At 38.0% G+C, this 20,655-nt stretch overlaps 1 protein-coding gene across 4 annotated transcripts in view; it reads left to right on the top strand.

Annotated features, from left to right (window-relative positions):
• Positions 1-20,655, top strand: part of PRMT7 (protein arginine methyltransferase 7) — an 843,610-nt gene that overhangs the window by 403,830 nt on the left and 419,125 nt on the right. For all 4 annotated transcript variants that reach the window (XM_044081516.1, XM_044081514.1, XM_044081513.1 and 1 more), the window contains one exon: positions 18,617-18,797. In XM_044081516.1, coding sequence (XP_043937451.1) covers positions 18,617-18,797 — 181 coding nt within the window. The remainder of the gene's footprint in view (positions 1-18,616; positions 18,798-20,655) is intronic.

The following is a 20,655-nucleotide window of genomic DNA, read 5'->3' as shown; positions in this document are numbered from 1 at the left end:
CTTTCAGTTTGAATTTACACTTCTGAGGATTCATTTACTTCAAGAGCATGGTCTAGAACTTTCTTGAGGTTTTTATCCTGTCCGTCTTTGCCATAGCCCCTACAATAATGTCATTTACTATGATAGCACACGGATAACCTGAAAATAATTTGTTCCATCGCAAACTTGAAATATTTCACTGGCAGAATTTATCGCAAATGGCATTCTCAAAAATCTGTATCTACCAAATGGTGTACAGAAAGTGGTTAACAATTAATTATCTGTGATCCAGCTTAATTTGCCAAAATGAACTTTTTGCAGCCAAGACTGAAAAACAGTGGCATTTGGCATGAGAGCAGCTACTTCTACTGTGCGCAGCTGATGTGGATGCTTAAGCACTTTGTTGAAATCATTCGGATCAATACATGTTAGAATATCATCTGAGCTTTTCTTATGAGCTATGACCATGGAGGATACCTGTTCAAGTCGGTTCTTTTACTGGAGTAAGGAAACCTAAATTCACCATTTTGTCAAGCTTTGATTTTATTTTGCTCTGCATTTCTACCAGAACCTTCCTTGCTGGTATGACAGCTGGGCTTAATTCATGGTTTAACTTCATGGAATATGTAACTGGACGGTTGCCAAACTCGTGTGTGACAATATCAGCATATTCCCTATAAATATCCTGTGTAAAACTATCATGGTTGTTCAGAATTATATGGTGGACCTCATTATTAAATTAAATGAGTCCCATTCTCAAACTATCTGAGGCCTAACAATGACTGCACTTGTCTTTCGACTACATAAAACTGCAAGTTATAGCTGTTCCCAGCAGAATGGCATGTGAGAACTACTGCACCATCAGTTTGAATCTCTTCAACATAAGCAACTAGTTTTGCATACTCGGTGATTCAAGTTTCTCACCAGCTTTTACTTTGGCAAACATTTGTGCTGATATAACATTGCACTTAGATCCCCTATCTACTTTAAGCTCTACAGGTTTCCCATTAATCCGAACAGTACAAAATATTTCACTCTTTGCTATCAACTGTGTTAACTGTTTCATTAATCATAAAGACACCATCAACATAGAAATTTGCACACAGCTCTTTATCTGATCTGCTTGCTTCTTCAGAAGCTCGCTCTTAATAAAATTATGTGCCACTTTAGACGTGCAAAGCCTTTTGAAATTATTCCACTTTTTACATTTGTTACACTGTTGACCAAAAGCTAAGCACTTCTCTCATTTAGGTTCAGGACTGCCTCCACAATTACGACAGCTAGCAATGAGGTTGGGTGTTGTGGCCCCATTTGGTTTACATTTCTTTTTCATCTTAGCTTTATGTGGTGCACTATCAAGAGTCGCACTGACAGACACTACACTACACACAATGATCTACACAGTCCTCCATGGACTTGTACATGAAGCCCAACATGTTAAGGCACTGCTGTCTTGCTTTTATGCTGGCTGTTGGTTCATTTTTCCCCTCAGCAGAATTTTCTTTGTGAAAGCATGTAATTCAAACCCATCAGTGTATTTTTCATTGTAGGTTTTTCTTGGACTGCTGATGTTGTTCAGCAGGTAAATGCAGTGCTTTTCAGGTTACTGATGTTGTAGGTTGTGAGTTTTAATCCCGTAGGGGTTGTATGTTGTTGTTTCTTTCATTCTTCACATGTGACATTAACTTGCAGTGTGTGGTGTACTTCAGCGTTCACTTACACTGTTAATGTTGCTCTGTGTGTAAATGCAGTGCCTTTCAGGCTACAAGTGCTGAAGGTTGTTAGTTTAAGTCCTGTTGTGGCACTTCATTCTTACAGTGAGGATGGATGTTTTATGATTTTTGAATTATAGTACAAGTAAAATAGTAGTTATGTTAGGTAAAGCACTATGATTATGCTTTACCTTCATTTTTTTTTTTTTTGACAATGTTTGCACTTTTTCTCCCCCACCTCTTCTCACTTTCCTGTCCATTGTCTGCATTTATTCTTTTTTTTTTTCCATTTATTTTGCATTATCCAGGCCAACACCCCTGCCACAATACAAGCCAGTCACTGTACCACTGGTGGCTGCTACACCATTGCCACCAACACCACAGACATCTGTGTCCCCAGTTGCTGCTGTCACCTCCACATCCCAAACAGCACCAGCAATGGTCACTGGATCTGCTCAGGAATGTGCTGCAATTACACCTACAAAAAGCACAGACAGTAAAGGTGACATATGTCACTTGGCAGAAGCTGGAGGAAATGGTGGGAGACATTATTGAGAAGCAAGTGGATGCCCAGATCAAGCAATCTGAGACCCTCCTCCTCATGGAATCTCATCCCTGCCTTGCACTGGCCTTAATGTCAGAACAAGGGTTCAGTAGTGAGGAAGCCAAGGGTGGGCAATAAGCTGCCTCTGAGTAGCAGCTGGTAGGGAGTGTAACTGTGCACCCCCATTGTTCCCCTCCCTTTTGTGCCTATGCCTTACCCCTGTCTGTTGTCTCATCTTCCTTATCACCATTATTATTCCTCTGTGTGTCTGATTTCTTTTATCCATTGTCTTCTCAATACTTGATTATGCCTCCCTTGTAAGTCTTGATTGTCTTCTATATTTGTTTGTCTTTTCCTGCTGCACAACGTAACCCTGTTTTTTTTGTGTGCCCTTGGTACATACCCTAACTCTTTTACTTTCCTCTTACTTCCATTACAACCTTCCCCAACTTACCTTCTCTCTCTCTACATATGTATACTATATACATATATGGGCACCTATCCCCCCAAAAATTCCCTCTTTCCCTACCTCCATCCTGCTCATTCCTTAATTCTTTACCTTATACACTGTTCTCCTCTCCGCTTGCTTCCCCCTTTTCACTACTTTCCTGTCTTGTCATTTCTAACCTTTAATTTGGTCAAAAAATATCAGCACACAGGCTTCATGGCACTTTTAAGGCCGTCACATTCTCCATATTGACACTAATCTGCATGTTGAATTGTGCAGATCACCAGTGAGGAGTGAGCACAGCCAATGAGCGCTTTTGGTGCTTGCATTTCCCTTAAGCCACACCATACTGCTATCTGCTCTCTCCACAGTCTGTGCTGCATCTGTTAGAGAGAGAGTTAATGAGCTTCTATTTGCACTCCCTTGCCTAAATGCACTCAGTGTTATTAGAGCTAATGACACCCACACCAACACACACACAGTAAACAGAAGAGGGGCTGGCTGTGATCCTCTGTTTCAGAATCCCAAGGATGGTTCGACTGGGCAAAGATTCCGGTTTTCACTGAAGGCCCAGGGAGAGTCGCCTTAGTTACATAGGCTGTAGTTATATGATGCAGGCAACATGGTTTAAAATACTAGCAGACTGAAGCATCTTTTAAAATTATACATAAAGTAAAAACACTGCACAAGTGGAAGCAGATATTTTATATAATTAAAGCACAATTATCAACCTGGATAATGCATAGTTTTCACAGAACATAATGTTGCACAAGTACAATTTGTTTTATAGGTGCAAAGTAGATTGTTCACTACTTTTTTTCTTTTTTAACAAAAAACATCTTTGCCTATGTTATAAGTGAGAATTTAATAATCATACATTTATAAAAATGAAAACAAACCATATTGACATATTTTCAGTTGCAAATGTTGTACATTACACATAATCTTCTATGTAGTTATTGTTGATTTAACATTATGTAACTCATTCAGTTCTTGCCTTCTCTTAAACCTCATTCATCCTCCAAAAATATATTCTGCATGTATTGTTCACACAAGTCCCCATTTTTTTTCTATGTAATTTCTCCTACCCTTTTCTAAAGATCCCACTTCTAGTTCTTTTTTCTCTGTTATTTTATTTACTGTTAATATGGTTGGTTTAGACTTTGATTTCCCTTTCCTAGTAATTGCTTTTTTGGCAGCAACCTGAATTAAACTCTGCAAGGCCTTACTTATGTCTAGGCAATTCAGTTCACAGCTCAAAAAAAAATGTTCTTAGTTACACCAATTTGCTCACTCAGTATTCATGTTAGAGTAGTCTTCAGTGAATTTTAAAGTCTGCCAGCTCATTACACTCCCAAAAAATATGTTCCCATTTAGCATGCACTTCCCCATCACACCTCCAACATTTGCAGTCTACCTGAGGAAAAATTATTTGGAGTCTGCATGGGGTGTAAAAATACCTGTGCAAACACTTCATGCACAAATTCTAAATCTTCTAGATTTTGTTGCATATATCTTCCCATTGTTTGTTTGTGAATTGCTTATCCAGTCTCTCCCTAATTCTCTCTAATCACCTTTGATTGATTCATATAGTTGTTATGCAATATTTTGATTCATAAAGTTATTCAATATTTTATATGCTGTACTAGTTTATCCCTTTCTTAACAGCAGCTAGACTTTAAACTGACTCAGACTATTCCACAACACTGAAATTACTTTCATTTCTTATCAGGTGCAAAATAATATAATCTGCAAATAAAGCCATTTTTTCTTAATTACCATACCAGTTATATCCTTGAATTTCTAAGTCCCTTATTTTCTTTGCCAGTGGTTCTAAATGTAATGCAAATAACAGAGGGGCAAGAAGACAACCCTGGCTGGTTCCTCTGTTCAAACAGAACTTATTGGAGAGGAATGCTCCCACTGTAATTTTCAACTCCAATTCCTCATAAATCCTCCTAATTAATCTTATTATAGTAAATGTCACCAAGCGCTTTCACCCTGTAACCTCAAGGCTTCATCAGAGTAAATTAACCACATTAGACCTACCCTTAAATACTTAAACTCACATCACATGATGAGTTAATGATGTAGTTCCTTTTACATAACATAACTTAAAACACAAGCTTTAAAAACTGTCTCATACTCCTTTACATTTGAAAACCTCACACTAATCAATACTTTATCTCATTCTTAAAAAACACAGCAATCATAAAAAATAATAAAATAAAATTAAGTTAATAAACTTTTGAATATCCAATACTTATGTTTTGTTCCAAACAGTTGTAACATATGTAGCGTACAAATCAAATCTGAGCTGTCTTTACTTTCAACACTGAACTTAAAGAAACACTGTCATTAATTTGTGAGAGTTTCAAATGTAAAGATGTATGAGACAGTTTTTAAAGCTTGTGATTTATGTTATGTAAAAGGAACTACATCATTAACTCATCGTGATGTGATTTTTAAGTATTAAGTCTAATGTGGTTAATTTACTCTGATGAAGCCCTGAGGTTACAGGGTGAAAGCACTTGATAACATTTACTATTAAAGTTCTTTGATTGTGGTCGCACCACTGTGGTGGCATTTTTATTTTTATTTTCTTTTGTATTTGTTATAGTTTTTGCTCTTTTGGGCGTATTTTCTTTTATTTAATCTTATTGTAGTGTCAGGGAATGCAGATGCTTCCATTACCCTACTCATAAAATCATGGCTTAATCTGTTGAATGCTTTGTCTGCATAAAGACCCACCAACAATGGTAGTTTCTTACATTCTGCTTCCCTCTGGATCATTTTTCTGTTAATGTCAAATGTTTGCCTTTCCCCCACAAAACCCCATTGATTCATATCTATTAATTTTGGCAATACCTTTGCCATTCTTTTAGCTGTTATAGGCATAAACATTTTTTAATCATTGTTTAGAATTGAAATGGGCCTGTATGAAGTTGAATCTGATGGGTCTACAATCTTTAGCTATTACAGCCACCACAACTTTCTTCCAAGATGTTGGTGCTTCTCTTCCTTTTAAAATACTGTTAAAACCTTCCAGATCTTTTATTTTCATCCCTCCTAGCTTTTAAACCTCCACAGGAATACTGTCTATTCCTAGACACTTTCCTGCAGATTGGTTATGCATCACCTTTTTATATCATCTCCTCCTATTCTGACTGTTAATAATTGAGGCTCATCTACCTGTAACCTTGGTATATTTAATTTTACAATGTACATTTCCATTTGTACTTTTTTTTATTTCCGCATTTCTCTGCTTTGTACAGATTTTCATAAAAATTTCCAAAATATTGCTAATATCGCAACAGCTTCTCTAGTTATTTTCCTTGTTATAGGCACCCTAAGCTTGGCAACAACCCTTTCTACTTTCACCTGTCTGAACTGTTGTATTAAAAACTGTTGTGCTATAGTCTTTCTAAAGTCACGCATGTTATCCAAGTAGTCCCTTATTTTCTCTTTAGCACTCTGCAGTTGCATATTTTGTTCTGTGAGATTCCACCTTATTCTGCAATACTTCAACCTTTGCCAGTTCCTCTAAATAATTCTGGTTACTTAAACCCATCTTTCTTTAATTTCAACCTTGTTTTTAGACTTCACTTTTATTTTATATCACTCCCTAGCTATAGTTTCTGAAGTGATTTCTATCTTCCTAATAACTCCCAAATAATTTCCATTACCCATTCCTTAAATTCCTTTTTAACCAATAAATGGGAAGCACCAGTGTCTCATTTATATTTCATTACTCTGCATTTTTATTTTAGCCATTATTGGCGCATAGTCTAAAGTTATTATTGGATGGGTGTCAAAATGTTCAATTAAATGCACATGTTCCTGTGAAGTGTAATTTCTGTCTAACCTAGCCCAGCCCAGTTTTTGTACCTTGGAAAATATGTAAATTATTTCCGAGCTCTTACTACTGAATTAACATCTTTCATACCAAGTATTTTCATAAATTTCTTCAAACATTTACTCTATTTTGTTATATTTTGCCTTCTAGACCCCCCCCAGACACATCCTCACTCTTGCAAGTCAAATTCCAGTCCCCACCTATAAGTAATATTCCCTGCTGAAAGCTGATTATTTCTCCCAGAATTTTCTTAAGCTCCGTTGTAGCAGTTTTAGGTGGAATGTAAATACTTGCCAGCATAATTCTCCTCCCTTGCCCTATTTTTATCGCTCTTGGAGATTCTCTAGCAATTAATGTAAGTACTTCCCTTTTCCTCTTTCCCAGATATTCCACTGAATAACTATCCTGAAATCCTTTATCAAATTCACATGCTTTAGTTCTTTCCAAATGTGTCTCCTGCAGCATAGATATTTGCATTTTGTTTAATAGAGTTTTCTACTCTTTTATATATACCTGTAAGACCATTCATGTTCAGATATAATATGGAAGTTATTATTATTATGATAAGAAGTTGTAATTTCCACCTGTTATGTATAATAACTTTTTTTCTTGAATGTCTAGATTCAGCTTTTGTGTTACATGCATACACTGTTTGGCAGGTTGATCTTTTATAAAGTTGTTTGTTATATCATATCCATTTGAACATACACAAAGAATACCCTCATAATCTATTAACTCAATTCAAACACACAAAAACATGTACATCTTCAAATAATGAAGTTTAACCCTCCTAATAGGCGCAATTGTCCCAAACTGACAGCTATACTCACAAGCTTTAATTGACCTATAATTAAGGTTATCAGTTCAAAGACATATGGTACAGCCTGTGCTTCTACTTTAAGTACTGTCTGTTTTTGTCTTATCTTTATTCCTCTCCCAAATATAGAAAACAAATTGAATGTTTTCAGAAAACATTCTCTTTTAACCACTGAAAGAAAAAAGTATTCTGCTTTTTATTCCCCTCATATCAGCTTGTCTCTAGAAATATGAGAACCAGTAACACAGTTGCCTTCAGGTGCAACTTCTCATGTTGCCCTGTGAACATGTATTTCCTAAGGGAAAATGTTTTGATACATTTAGTGTTCTCTTATTTACGTGCTTGGGTTTAAAACTTTATTTTAGGCCAAGCCAAGGGCCTTAATCCAGTCATTCTTCTATGCAAAAGTAAGAAAAAAGCATATCAATTTTACTTGTATCATGATCCATATACTTTTACGACCGTCCCTCACTTCAACAACACAAGATTACAGCTTCTTATCTTAAACATGCCGTTGTCCAGGCTTTCTTCTCTTTGTTTTCATTGCAAATAACTAAAAATGTTTTACTGAACAACATGGCAGTATATGTCATGTTTTATAAAAACACTGAACAAAAAAATGTTTTACTTGATTACCTCTTTACTTTCTTTCCCCCCTCCTTAATGTTCTTCCAAACATTAATTATATGAAGTAAGCATATGCTTTGGAGTCTCCTACAAATTTAACAAAGTCAAAAAAGTCAAATATTTCCAGGTTTTCTTGTTCAGCCATATTTCACAAATGTGATTGATGCTTTTATAATCCTACATTTGGTCATTAATTTTCCAGTAGCTGGTTTCTTCCTGTTGCTGTCTGTCTTCCAACTCTACTCTATGGTTCATTTTCAATTTCTCCTGGTTCTTCTAGTTAACTCATATATTTTTCTCTGTTTCTCAAGCATTTTCCTTTGGAACATTGGAAAAGGTTTCACTGACAGTCTATCATCTTTATTATCAGAGCCATAAGAAGCAGAGTTCCCTTCTGTTTGATTGCTCACTTTTCGTTGGACAAACTTTTGTATTTTCTCCTTAGCATGTTCTGCATAAAAAAATTACTTTGATCCTCAAAAAAAAATATTCTGAAGATAACTGGATACAGCAACTTGAATCTCATTCCTGGCTCTTGACATTCACTGATTGCTGTAATAAATTATTTTCCAACTTTTAGTACTTTGTTCTTCTGCCACAATTTTGTCAGTATCAACCCTTTCTGCTGGTAGGATTGCATGTTTAGTATTAGAGGTCTTGGCTGCTTTCTCATGGCAAGTGTTAGAGCATACACACAATGTGCTATTTCAGTTATCAACTCCTGTTGTGGAATACCAGTCCAGTTGTTTATTTTTGTTTTCATAAAATTAATTGTTTGTTCCTTCCAGTTTCTGTGGTATAACAGAAAGTCTCAGGTTTTCCCCATGTGCTCTGTCCTCTAATTCTACTATTTTTTAAACACCTGTTTTGAGCAGTCTCACACCCAACCAGCATTTTCTTCATTTCAACTGCTCATCTGAATATCTGTTTATAGCTTCTTCCATTTTTTCCAGCCTTTTTTGAGTTGATATACTCCTTCAGTGTTTCATTTATTTTAATCCTCTGAGTACTTTTTTCTCTAGATTACTGGAGGTCATGTCTCTCACCAAAGCTGGAGAGTAAACTGCTTTTTTGCTAAATAGCTTTAAGATTCTTCCCAGCCAGTGTTTTCTCCTCATTTTTTGTGGTTGATTTTCAATCAGGTTCTCTAAATTTCTTCTTTGCTGGCATCCTGGGAGTGCACTTACTAGCCAGTAACTGAAATTTAACCAAAAAGACAGTTTCACTGGCTGTCTTCTCTGAGTTTCTGCTTTCACACTAACAGCTTAATTTCAGCTCTCCCAGTCAATGTGCAGCCATCTTGGAAGTCTTGTTCACTGCCTTAAGAAATAATGATAAACACTGTTTTTATAAAGGTGTGAAAGTAGTTTTTCAGAGGATTATTTATAACATAGAGTGTTTTTGTTAGAAGAGAAATTTAATGGTCTGAGTTTTGGAAGGTAGAGAGCTTGGAGGGGTGGCTTTTTAGATTGCTGAAGTATGCAAAGTATATAATGTCTGTTAATAAGTTAGTTGTATAGTGGTTTAAACATAACTTTTGTGTGTGTGTGTGTGTGTGTGTGTGTGTGTGTGTGTGTGTGTGTGTGTGTGTGTGTGTATTGCTACTTAGAAGAGACATAGTACTTCAATTTGAAATTGAAAGTCTTTTGAGCAGTGGTGTTTCTTAAAGCTGGAAGATAGTATATAATAGTGTTGAGACTGTGGTAGAGAAATGTGTGCCCTTGTTATTGTTGTGGAGAAGAGCAAGGAAGAGTTAGTGGACCTGAGGTTTTTATTTGGGAAGTGAAGTGTAAGGATGATTATAATGAAGACAGTCATTGGGATGATATAGAATTGAGTGGAGAGTGGCTGGTTGTAACAGGGCTTTTTTGCAAAGGAATTTGAGGTAGTGGTGTGCTGTTCGTGTGTCGGCCCAGAGTGAAGCAACAAAACACCGATAAGCTTGTTAAAGTTTCTATGTATGACCAAGTCACTGAGATTATTGAAAAGAGTAGCAGAAACAGGCAAGTTATAAGAAAGCTGTGGTAGTGTTCCTGGGGTAGGAGGAGATGGGCTTGATGAAAACAGCCTGTCTTGCAAGTTTGTTCAGTGACCTTGGTAATGTGGATGTCTAACTTCAGGTTAGAATGAAGAGTGACCCAGTGTAACTTAAAAGATGACACACCTTCAGGTGCTTTTTTATTTTTGTTTAGTATGGATAGACTATTGGCTCGATCTATTTAATTTTGTCCATGGTAAAATATTAGCTCAGTACTCTGTGTATTTTGAGTTTGACATGCTTAGCCAAACCTGAACATTACTAAAAGCAGTTTTCAGGTATGCATTAATGTTGTAGGGTGTGTGTGTGCATTTGTGCATGTGTGCACGCTTTGTGTGTGTGTTTAGAAGGTGATTTGCATGTGGTATGTTTGTGAAGATTGTGATGGACACCTGAGTGAATTGAATGCAGGTTCTGATATGCTGTTATCCCATTTTAAACCATATTTTTTTGCCAGATAGCTGGCAAGTATATTTTTGTATATTACTTTTTAGCAGTTTGTTTTCAAGTCTTCATTGTAATTTCTTTATTTGTAGTAAGGTGCTCACTGTGAGTAGGTGCATTTAGATATCTCAACCCACCTTTGCACTAAGTACATAAACCTGTCAATGCAAATTCACTTGGACATCAAAGCTTTCCACAAAATGCCATATTCCAAGATTTCAGTTGTGGGAAAGGTTAGACTCAACCAAGGCCCCAATCAATGAAGATGCACTTGGAAATAAACTGTTATGATTTTTTTTTAACCGTTTGTCACCATCTACTTCTGTGGGAATGTTTTAAATACATTGAGTATAGAAATTTCAAAGTACTAAGGAAACTTGGTGTGGGAAAAAAAGTTTGTCTGTAACTGTCTATTAATCCAGACTGTTCCTAAGATTTTTAAATGAGTGGTGTTGGTGAAAATCTCTGCATTATTTTCAGATATATTTTTTTAAACTTTCCATGTTTTATGGAACAGGGCTAGGTGTGCACCTAAAGTAAATGCTATAGCATTTAAGTTTGCTGCCTTGACCAACTGGGAAAAACTGTGTTAGTCTGTAAGGCACCTAAAAGAATTTTATTAACCATGTTTTAATTTTTTTTTTTATCAGAAAGCTGTGAATCTTTGTCTGTCTGGGTGAGCTTTCTATTGAAGATTAAAAGCTAGTAAAGATTTCATTTGTTTAAGTTGTTGTGGTGCTTATGTCAGCAGTGTGTCTGAGGTGAAGAACCATATTCACAGCCTGTTTTCTTTGCATAGTGTGCATTTTCACTGTTTAAATTGCTGAATGTTTAATTTACTGTAGTACTGATTAAACTTAAATGTTTTGTGAAGAAAAGTGTTCTCTTTTTCTGAGTCAGTATGTCTTGCGAGGCAGTATATTTACAGATAATAATCATGCGGGCAGATCCTTCCCATCAGGGGAAGGAAGAGTGAAAAGGGATGCAAGCCACCTTTGCAAAAAAAAAAAAAAAAAAGCCTGCAGTTTTTGTTTACATGTAGTTACCACTGGAGTCAGATAGGTAGGAGAGGTTTGGCAAGTAAATCAGGCTTTTTGAATATCTGTTTCGGGAAGCTCTGATACTCTTTGAGAGGAATTCCTGATTTAGATAGACTTCCTAGGGAATTGATTGAAAACTTCCAGTAGAAGAAGCCATCATTTGACATGGTGAAGGTATGTATGATGTTCACCTGTCTTCCTGATTTTCTATTTTTTTAGGCTTACCTTTTCCCCAGGGAGAAGACTCCTCCTTATAAGATGAGAAGGATACACAAGCACTAGTTTGTTTTATCCCTCCCTGGGGACCATCTGTGATGTCTCCCTGAAAATCACAGAAAAAGATGAGCCAGTGGTAAGTGGAGCATACAAACCAAACAGCTTAAAGCAGAAAAAAAGTAATGCTCCACACCGTCAAACACTTTTCAACACTTTTAACAAAATGACAAAGCTTTCAGATACAAACTATCCTTCTTCAGTGTCTTAAAAAAAAAGCCATAAAAGCAACATTTTTAAATGTCATTCAGACACACCACATGACGCAGCAGCCTGTCAACAAAGGCAATTAAGAGCAACAATTCTGAAGGCAACAATCAGTTTCTAACTCATCTTGTTCCTCACTGATTGAAACCGACATTTTCAGTTTGTCAATTCCAGATTGTACCTACCCTATGGCAGCAAGGTCTTAGCCATTTGCGAATGTGAATAGTGCTGCTGGACATGGTGGATAACGTTTGGCTCATCATTTTCTAAGGTATACATGGAGGTTCCTTGAGCATATGGTGGATGTGCTTCACTTTCAGCACAAGGTATTGTGGTTTGATTTCTTCACTGCATCCAGTATGTTTACTGTGTTGCTTTATGCAATGGCAGAAGTTTTGTGCAAGAAGGGACTTCCAGTGTTCCTTTATGTGGGTGATTAGCCCTGGCAAAAAGCTCTCTTATAATGGTCCATGCCTGGATCTGTGGGGTAAGCACAGACTGAGAGAATGTCCTCTGTTCCTCCAGCATAAAGGATTTTATTTTTTTAGAGTGGAATTACATACTTATGAGTGTTAGTTGTTACTACTTGCAAGGACTTTCAAGGAGGGTCCATGAATTCATAGTCTTGGGAACCTGGGTGAGGAAGCAGTGTTGGATAGAAGTATAGATTTTTCTGTGCTTTTTAGTAACCAGTATATTCACTGTACAATTCTGCCTGCCTTTGAAGGTCTGTGGTTCAATGGGCATTCAGATGCAGAGATTGTAATTACCACTTCATGGAGGTTCTGGTAATGCTAGGCTTTTGGCACAGGGGAAATGAATCCTGCAGCTAGAGGGTATGGGCCTTGACTCCAGGTTCTGGAAAGGGAGATGAGAACAGAGACCCTCCTGCTTCAGTTAGATAGGGCATGTTGTGGTACATTATCAGTCAGAGGCTGCATTAGGTTGTAATCCTTGTGCAGAGAGGTAATGCATATCTGGCAGTAGATTATACATTGAAGCACCTTTCTTACAGCCATTCACATTCTAGAGAAGATAAAATATTTTGCCTAACTCCCTCAGTAGTAGCTGCCCTTTTTAAGGTTGAAGGTAAGTAGAGTCTTCTAGAATGAGGATGCTATGTTATCAAGTTGGTCAGCACATGGAAGAATTTATGCCCTCCACATCTTCATTTGAGCTCCTTGGAGGTGGAGAAGTTGATGCAGGATGTACTTTTTCTCCCATTGTGAGAAATATTTCTGTGCTTCTTTCAAAATTTTCCTCTGATTCTGTACCTAGTAGTAAAAAGTCAGAGAGAAAAAAAGACAAAGCACATGTTCATTGCATTCGGTGGCTGCAGAAGGTATGTTCTCCAGTTTCTCAGTTCATAGGCAGTACAGAAGCCTTTCCCATTGCAATTCAAAGGTGTCCCTCTTGGTTAGGGTGAAAGTTTACAGCACATCCAGGATGGATGTTCATTTAGAGCCCCTGCTTCTGTTATTTCTTCAGAAAGAAATGAGAGAGGTGATAGAAATTGTCAGAAAGACTTCAATCAGTAGATTTGGTCACATTGAAGAAAGGACAAGGTTTTTCATCTAGGTGGAGAGTAACCTGTTCTGTGCAATTAGTTCTCAGATTATCGTGACTTGTGTCTTAGTGTACTCTTCATTGACTAGTGTCTTTGTTGCTCTGTGGTCAAGGTGCATATTGTTTTTGTTTCAGTTCACAGCAACTTTGTGGAAGATGGACTTGTGGCCTAGCACTTATTTATGATGCAGGCTCTTAGAGGAGCTCTCCTTCCTCCTCCCCCAAAAAGCATTCTTCTCCTTAGGACTTGAGCCTCATGATTGACAGCCTTGGTTGGTTCAGCAGAGAGAAAGTTTAACTGTAGAAAGAAATGTGTTCTTGGTAGCATTGCATTTGGTTTAGGATTTCAGAGATGCATCCTGAAAATTTAGGAAATTGTATGTGCCTTTTCACAAAGACTGAATGCTCATTGAAAACATCTTCATTACATATTTAAGCATACAATCATGAGGAGATGCATACAGCAAAAATAGATTAATTTTATATAATGTATGAAGAGAAAGAAAAATTTAACATAGATATGTTGTGTCCCATACAGTCACAGATTCATCATAATCATTATTAGAAAGGGAAATTGCTAACCTAGGTATAACAGTAGTCAGCCTGCAGTGCTAGAATAGAAGGTCCTGGCACAAGGGAAAAGAAAAAGGAGGGGTATAGAATGTAAGGGGGGATCGGAGGTAGAAGTATATAGTGAAGATAGGAGTAAAAAGGGAGGGCAAGGTCAAAGAGCAGGGAACATAAGATACAAGTAGGAATAGATATTTGTAAGAAATAGGGGTAGAAAGGTGGGATGGGGAGAGGTGGTAGAGTAGGATCATTTACAGGGGCAGGTCCTGGAGTTGAGCAGATATTTCTTAATAGTGAATTCGAAGAGTTATGTATAGTTCTGATATGGAGAGGAAATTGGTTCAAAAAGGAAGTAATGGAGTAGCTATATAGCATTTTGCCTATGGATTTATTTGGCTTAGTGATTTGGAGGAGGTGTTGGTCGAAGCTACAAAGTTGCCGGTTGGGGAACATAAGGTGAGATGATGGATGCTAGTTATGGACAGGCTGCGGTTTGATGGAGGATATTGGATGAGGCAGAAGGACCTGATTATGAAGTTTTAACCAGTGGACTTTTTGTAAGGAGAGACAGTGATGTGAGCGATAGGGGAGATTAGTGGCAAATCTAGCTATTTTGTTGTATGTAAGTTGAAGTTTGGTTGACAGATTTTTTTGGAGGTAAGTGAAAATTGGGGTGGCATATAGTAGAGTTGATAGTAGGTAGGCTGGAGCTAGGGACAGTTTAGATTCTTGGGTTAAGAATTTTTTATTTATGTATAGCAGTCCTACTTTTTGTTGTGTCTTCTTGATGGGAGTTATGGATGTGGATGTCAAATTTAAGTTAGTCATCTATAAAGACCTCAAGAAGTTTAGTGTGAGATTTGACCTTAATAGTGTTGTTTAGAGAAGAGACCGAAAAGGAGGCTTTGAGGTGTTGGAGGGATTTCGGAAGGAAGAGAAGTAGTTTTGTTTTACTGGGGTTAAGTAGGAGTTGGCTAGCTGTGTCCCATCTTTCAACTGAGTGGAGGGTGTCTTGAGTGAGGGAGAGTAGGTGGGGGTAGACTGTCAGAGGTTGTGATGCTGGTGGAGTCATCGGCCTATTGTATGAGTGTGGAGTGGTGGCAGGATTTGTAGAGATTTTTAGTAAAGATGTTAAATAGTAGTGGGCCCAGGATGGAGTCTTGGGGCACACTAGTTTGAACGGGGAGGAAAGGTGATGTCGCAGAGAGCCATTTGACCAACTGAGCTCTATTTGATAGGTATGAAGAGAACCAGGAGTAAGTAGAGGTAAAGAGATTAAAGGAAGAACGTTGGGAGAGAAGGAGGTTGTGGGACATGGTGTCAAAAGCTTTAGAGAGGTCAAGGAAGAGGGATGACATTAGTTTGTTGTTAAGAGCTGAAGTGATAGTGAGTGAAGGATATTAATGCTGTAGTAGTGCTATGATGTGGTCTGAAGCCATGTTGTGTTGGTGTAAAGAGAGTTTCCTGAATGAGATATGGGATGAGCTGCTTGTGTACACATTTTTCCAGAATTTTAGAAAGAGGGAATAGAATAGCAATAGGCCTGAAATTGGAGGGGTCAGTGGAGTTATCTCCTTTATGTAAGGGTATAATGTAGGACTTTTTTAAGATGTCAGGGACAAAAAATTTGTGAGTTGACCTATTGATAAGTATGGAGACTAGACAGGCAATGGAGAGGCCTTCGAGTTTAAGGTATAGGGGAGGCAGGTTATCATCAGAAGGAGAGCAAGGTTTTAGTTTATAGAGTAGAGATCTGATGATGGCTGTGGGGACAGGCTTGATTTGAGAAAGGAGTTTTCTGGGGGCATGTCAAGGTAAGTATCCTTGTCTGGTTTAATTAGTTTTTGTATGGAGTCTATGAAGGAGGAGTTCAGGAGAGTGGCAGTTTCAAGTGGAGAACTGTTAGTGGATGGATTAGGTGATGGGTTCCCTGGGTGTAAGAGTTTGTTGATGGTACTCCAGAATCTCTTAGGGTTAGAGTGGGGGTTTCTTTGTAGGTCAAGATAAAAGGATTTTTTGTCAAGGGTGATGTGTTTTTTGTGGTGTTTTGTAGTTCCCTATAGTTTTGAAGACTAGTGGGGGTTTTGAGTTTATTCCAGATTTTCCATGCATTGTCTCTCTTTTCCATTAGGGATAGAGTTTCTTTGCTTATTCAGGGAGCATAGTTGGCTTTAACCCAAACCTTTCTGATAGGGGCCAGGGAGTTGAGGGTGTTGAAGAATATGCTGTTGAATTGAATGACAGATTATTTGAGGGGGAGGTTGAACAGAAAAGACCAATTTATAGAAGAGAGTGTTTGGTTAAATATATCAGGGTTAAAGTTAGATTTTGACAATCCTAAATCTCACACATATAAGGATTGTATTTTCTGCTTAGCATGTTCTGCATCAAAAAATGACTTTGATCCTCCAAGAAAAAAAAATTATTCTGAAGATAACTGGATACAGCAACTTGAATCTCACTCCTGCCTCTCGACATTCACTGATTGCTACTTTGTCTGCTAGTACTTTGTTCTTCTGCCACAGTTTTGTCAGTATCAACCCTTTCTGCTGGTAGGATTGCATCTTTACTATTAGAGGTCTTGGCTGCTTTCTCATGGCAAGTGTTGGAGCATACACACAATGTGCTCTTTCAGTTTTCAACTCCTGCTGTGGAATATCAGTCCAGTTCATTTTTGTAGGGGTGAAAGGTAAGTATCCAGTCAAGCTGGAGCTACTGTTAGATTGTTGATTAGAACGAGTAGGGGAGGTGATGAGTTGAGAGAAAACAAATAGGTTAATGGCAGCATTGGGGTAGTTAGCGGTCAGAGTGTTCCAGTCGATGTTAACATCTCCTAGAATAATAGTTTTGTAGGAGATGGTTTGAGAGATCAAAGCAAGAAAGTGTTCGAGTATAGGGATGTTATTGCCAGGAAGTAAGTGTGTGCGTGTATGTGTGTGTATATATATATATATATATATATATATATATATATATATATATATATATCGTAGCAATGGCTATCTTTTTATGGCAGTTTAAGGTGCAGTTGATTATGAGAATCTCGGCAGGGAGCTGGGGGGAGAGTATGGTAGGGAATGGACTGAGAAGTGCTCTGAAAAAGTATGGCTACCCCTCCACCTTTTTTAGTTGGTCTGTCTTGGCAGAAGATATTGCAAATATCTTTCTCATTGTGCCTCTGCTGAAAAGGGTTTCTTGACTAAGCAAAATAAAAAGAAATAAAACTAATCCAGGGAATAACAAACCATCTGTGCTTCTCCTGTGAGCCACCAGCTCCTGTCCTGCCTAAGGAGTGTGCCAAATTTCAAGCAAACAAACTTGACTGTCTAGGGAATGTGTGGCTTGGGAAAATCAGAGAGTCTACCCACAGGGATTGCTGACTGCATTGCCTTTCATCATCCGGTGGGAAAGTGTGGTTACCTGTTTTTCTTGTTTCAAAAATGTATCCATTGTGGGTATTTATGCCATGGCCACTTTTTTATTTGTTCTCATTTTTACCAAGCATGATTTCTTTTTCTTATGAATTGGGCTTCATTGAACCTGTGCATTTTAGCCCATCTTCCACTCCAGACTTTCATGAATGTGTAATTGTGTTACTTAGGACTCCTCCCAAAAGTTACTGCAGAAGGCATTTGAGGATAGTTAAGAGGGGTATGAACACACCATATCAGTGCTGTGACAGTGCCCTCTGCAGAGATTGCTCATTATTCTCGTATCTCCATCTGTTTTTACAACTTCTTCATCCAGCTTCTGTTGGTGGATTTTCTTGTTTGAGAGGCAAGTACTTTTTTTTTCTTGGGCATCTTTGTGGGTGCGCCGTCTCAGTACATGAGTGTTGATCTTTTGAACTAGTGACTGGGTGTTCCCTTTTAAGGAAGCCCTAACAGTTGCCCTCTGCAGAGGACTTTCTAATAGATAAAGAGATACAGTGAATACATATTTTGCATTTGTGTTGTGCACCTTGCACACCTGTACTGTCATGTTATAACAGTTTATAATGTGCAAGTGTGTCATATATTTAATGTATGTTCACTTAGTATATAGCCATTGTAGAAAGTCAAAGGATAATTGAGTTACTGACTTAAATGAAAATGAGTTATATTTGTGAATGTGGGAGAGTGGAGCTTTTTTTCTGGGGGTAATGGCTAAACCACTAAACCTACCTGGTCATTTGGAATATCATTATTATTTTGTTTTAATTATGGGGTCGGTGGAAACTTAGTGAGGTTAATTTGCATTTGAAAGATATGGGGGAAAGTGGCATATTTGTTGTTGAGGTTGTTTTTGTCACTGTTAGGGCTGGTTGTAAATTTGCTATGACATTTCCATATTCTTGAGATTAAGTTTCTGTGACTCAAGGTTTCAGTGTTTCTACTTAGGTAGACTGTTTCTGTAGAGACCAGTACACAGAATTCAGCACTGTAGAAACAGCAGCAGCATTATATGTTTGTACAGAGTTTGAAAAACACTTCATATTTTAATATTTATTTTTCAGTGTGGATTTTAGTAAACCTGTAAAAAGCAGTGCAGCTCGTCACAAGGTGCCTTTTAATCCACTGTCCTCTGGAACAGCACAGGTTGTCCTTTCCTGGTGGGACATTGACCTAGATCCTGAAGGCAACATAAACTGCACAATGGCACCTTATTGGGCACATCCAACTCCCCACAATGTTCCGGTAAGTTGTTTTCAGGGCCCTATTAATATTATTGTTCTTTTTTCTAAACTTTTGTTATCGAATGTTAAAAACCTTATCAACTAAATCGGTGTATTAAAGTAATACATAGGTGTTTACTAGGCTACCGTCCACAAGGGCATTTTTAAGCCTAGCCATGCATTCTAAATCTCTGACAAGTTTTGATACCCTTAATAAGTGTAAGCATGGGCCTGGGAGATGAACCATTTACAGGTTACCTGTGTTCATTAGAGACATAGGTGTGAAACCAGGGATAAATTTCCAGTTTCCCATCCAGTTGTCCAAGTTGCACTTGAATTGAGTTAGGGAGGAACTCTGCTTCACATGGATGGGGGAGTCTGTTCCATAGACGGAGTAGTCTCTGGGATACATATCTATCTCTCCAGTAGGTGCTATGTATATCACAGGCAAGGTTTAAGTCCTTAGAATTGATAATTCTTGCGCTGTTTGTTTTGTGGATATGCAGGAGGTCCATTGGAGTGGGGTCTGACAGTGCCCTGTATGCCAGGCATAGATCTCCCCTCAAAAGCCTGTAGGAGACAGAATACAGGGATAGGGCCACGAGGCAGTCTGCATAGGGCATTTTACTTGCACCCTGTATTGTTTCAGTGAGAAACCTCTGTGGACGTTCCAACTATTGGATATGCCTGCTTAGGTACATACCAAAGGGGGCATTGTACTCAATGATAGGTCTGATGAATGCCGAATACCGTGGAACAATGACTTCCTTGGACTTAGATGCCATACCTTTGTTTACAAGTTATGCAACATGGAATGATTTCCTCACCACTGTAGATACGTGATGGTCAAAGGCTAGATTACCATCTTTGTGTGTCCCTAAGTCCCTGACTACTGGGTCAACTGTAATGGGTGACACCGGTAGAGCCTTGTGTAAATTTAGCACTTTCATTCATTTGCTAAGTATTGGAACTTCTTCAGCCATATATATATATATGTGTGTGTGTGTGTGTGTGTGTGTGTCTATATATATATATATATATATATATATATATATATATATATATGTGTGTGTGTGTGTGTGTGTATATATATATATATATATATATATATATATATATATATATATATATATTCTCTTTCAGCTTTTCCCATTAGGGGTCGCCACAGCAGATCATCTGTTTCCATTTCTTCCTGTCCTCTTCATGTTGCCCTGTCACACCAACCACCTGCATGTCCTCTCTCACCACATCCATAAACCTTATCTTAGGCCTTCCTCTTTTCCTCTTACCTGGCAACTCCATCCTTAGCATCCTTTTCCCAATATACCCAGCATCTCTCCTCAGCACATGTCCAAACCGATGCAATCTCACCTCTCTGACTTTGTCTTCAAACTGTCCAACCTGAGCTGACCTTCTAATATACTGATTCCTAATCCTGTCCATCCTTGTCACACCCATTGCAAATCTTAACATCTGCAACTCTGCCACTTCTAGCTCTGACTCCTGACTTTTTGTCAATGCCACCATCTCCAACCCATACAACATAGCTGGTTATATATAGATAGATAGATCTAGATATACATGTATTGATCAGTACACCTTTGTTAATGCATACACATATGTATATACTTTTATTGCAATTAGTTATGGTCAAGTTATGCTTTTCACTTAAACTAAGTCAGTACCCAGTTACTGAAGAGATTATGTTGGTTCACCTCTTCTCTCACACACTTGTTATTGACTAGCAGTTTAGTCACTACACTGGTCTCATTTACAGAAGCAGTCTCAGTATCATCAGTTGCTTCTGACAGTGGTCTCTTAAAGGAGAGCAGGTTCACTGAGCTTATGAGTTCCTTGGTGTTCTTTCCACTGCCTGAAGG

The sequence above is a fragment of the Protopterus annectens genome, chromosome 8.part0, assembly GCF_019279795.1.
Source record: "Protopterus annectens isolate FY-2018-M chromosome 8.part0, PAN1.0, whole genome shotgun sequence".
Classification (NCBI taxonomy): domain Eukaryota; kingdom Metazoa; phylum Chordata; order Ceratodontiformes; family Protopteridae; genus Protopterus; species Protopterus annectens.
The sequence above is the reverse complement of the archived record's forward strand: the minus strand, read 5'-3'. Positions and strand labels throughout refer to the sequence as shown.